The 1,934-nt window shown below is 37.5% G+C and overlaps 1 protein-coding gene across 1 annotated transcript; it reads right to left on the bottom strand.

Moving 5' to 3' along the window:
- Positions 1-767: 767 nt before the first annotated feature.
- Positions 768-1,703, bottom strand: LOC148509320 (olfactory receptor 8B8-like). Its single transcript, XM_088443447.1, has one exon. It carries the CDS (start codon positions 1,701-1,703, stop codon positions 768-770), a length of 936 nt encoding a protein of 311 aa, XP_088299573.1.
- Positions 1,704-1,934: the final 231 nt, after the last annotated feature.

A 1,934-nucleotide genomic window follows, 5' to 3' on the forward strand; every position in this document is an offset into this window, starting at 1 on the left:
GCACTTTATCTAATAGCACTTTGCACATAACGATTTTACACAAAAAACTTTGTTGTTGGAGTACACCCTAATAACATTGCTGTACACAATAAGCGAAATTGTCGCCCTAAGTCAATTCCCCCTTTCTCATATATATATATATATATATATATATATATATATATATATAAGTCCAAAATAGGTCCACACTCACGACTTACTTCAAAATCTTGCTGGGTGACCAACCGGTATAGGACACAGTGCTATTAATCCATCCATATAGAAGAAACTCCGGGGTGAACTCACCAGACTTCTTAAAAATAGCCTTTTATTATTAATCCATAGAGATGATTATAGCAGCAGCATAATATTCAACGCTTCGGTCCTACAGCAGGGACCTTTGTCAAGAATCGGTCCATGCTGTAGGACCGAAACGTTGAATATTTTTTATTTACATATGAGAACGGTTCCATCATTGGAGACAGATTGCTGTATATAATTCAAGTTGAACACGTTTGGAGCGCAAGAGAGGTTGTGTGTATATTTGTTCAGATGTAAGAGTAATGTCCATTTGCGACTGGTTATATACACATGAGCAGTGGAGGTGATTTACTAACTGTCTAAAAATAAAATATACAATACCAAATATATTACAATAACATATAGCAAAAATCATTACTGGCATATCAAAGCGGTAATCCAAAATGTTACACATCAGCAAATTCCCATTTTTGGATTTGACCCATATTGAAGGCCTCATTTGTATATACAGTATAAGACCAGTTATATCATGTATGTACAATGTTTCTGAGGACCCTTGTCATTGCTTCCTTCACATCTTTATTCCTGAAACTATACACCACAGGATTTAGCAAAGGAATGATGTACACAATAATGACAGTTAGCACCTTGCCGTGTTTCATGGTAATAGTTGATTTGGGCCGAAAGTACAGGTTAAATATTAAGATATAGAAACTACTAACAACAGTGAGGTGAGAGGCACATGTGGAGAATGCTTTGTACTTCCCCTTATTGGATTTGATCTTACATATGGTGGTTGCTATGCAGACATATGAAATTAGGGTTAATATGAAAGAAGGCATTACAAATGAAAGACCATGGATAAGAATGATATTGTGTATATTAACATTATCAGCAATTGCAGCAGTTTCAAGTGCTTTGATATCACAGAAGAAATGATTAATCTTAGTAGATGAATGGTAGGTTGCCATGGAGGCGACCGTGGCAGGGGAGACCGAGCCCAACATTCCACCCAGCCAGGTTCCTATAGCAGCAATTTTACACACTCTCCAGTTCATAATCATAGTATAATGTAACGGCTTACAAATGGCCACATAACGGTCGTAAGACATGACAGTTAGCAGGAAGTACTCAGTGTTCCAGAAAGCAAGAAAAAAGAAAAGCTGCACAATGCACTCCGAAAAGGAAATTCTTCCATCGTTGGAAGTAAAGATGTGGATTAACTTCGGAGAGGTCACCGATGTGTACACAATGTCGAGAGATGAGAGGTTACACAAGAAGAAGTACATTGGTGTGTATAGTGAGGAACTGGAACATATCAACAGGATAAGAACCAAGTTTCCAACAAGTGTCAATATATAGACAAAGAGAAAGAAGAAGAACAGTGGAACCCATAGATCTGGGGAATCGGAAAAACCGACAAGAAAAAATTCCCTGGTGCTGTTGAGCTGATGTGACGCCATGAATGAAACACTTGAAAAGAACATAGGAAAACGGCCACATCCAGAAACTTACTGCCACCTGCATGGAGTAGGAGGGAATGTATATTGTAATGATGATAATTTCAGTTCAGCTCAAACTATAAAAAATATGATATTACATTACAGTTACAATGACGTTGCTCCCACATTTAACAATACTATTCAGCACCTTTCATTCTGGGTGGTTTGGGAAGATTTGCTAAAGCCTAAACA

This window comes from Taudactylus pleione, unplaced genomic scaffold, assembly GCF_031769625.1.
Source record: "Taudactylus pleione unplaced genomic scaffold, aTauple2 ptg000329l, whole genome shotgun sequence".
Lineage (NCBI taxonomy): Eukaryota > Metazoa > Chordata > Amphibia > Anura > Myobatrachidae > Taudactylus > Taudactylus pleione.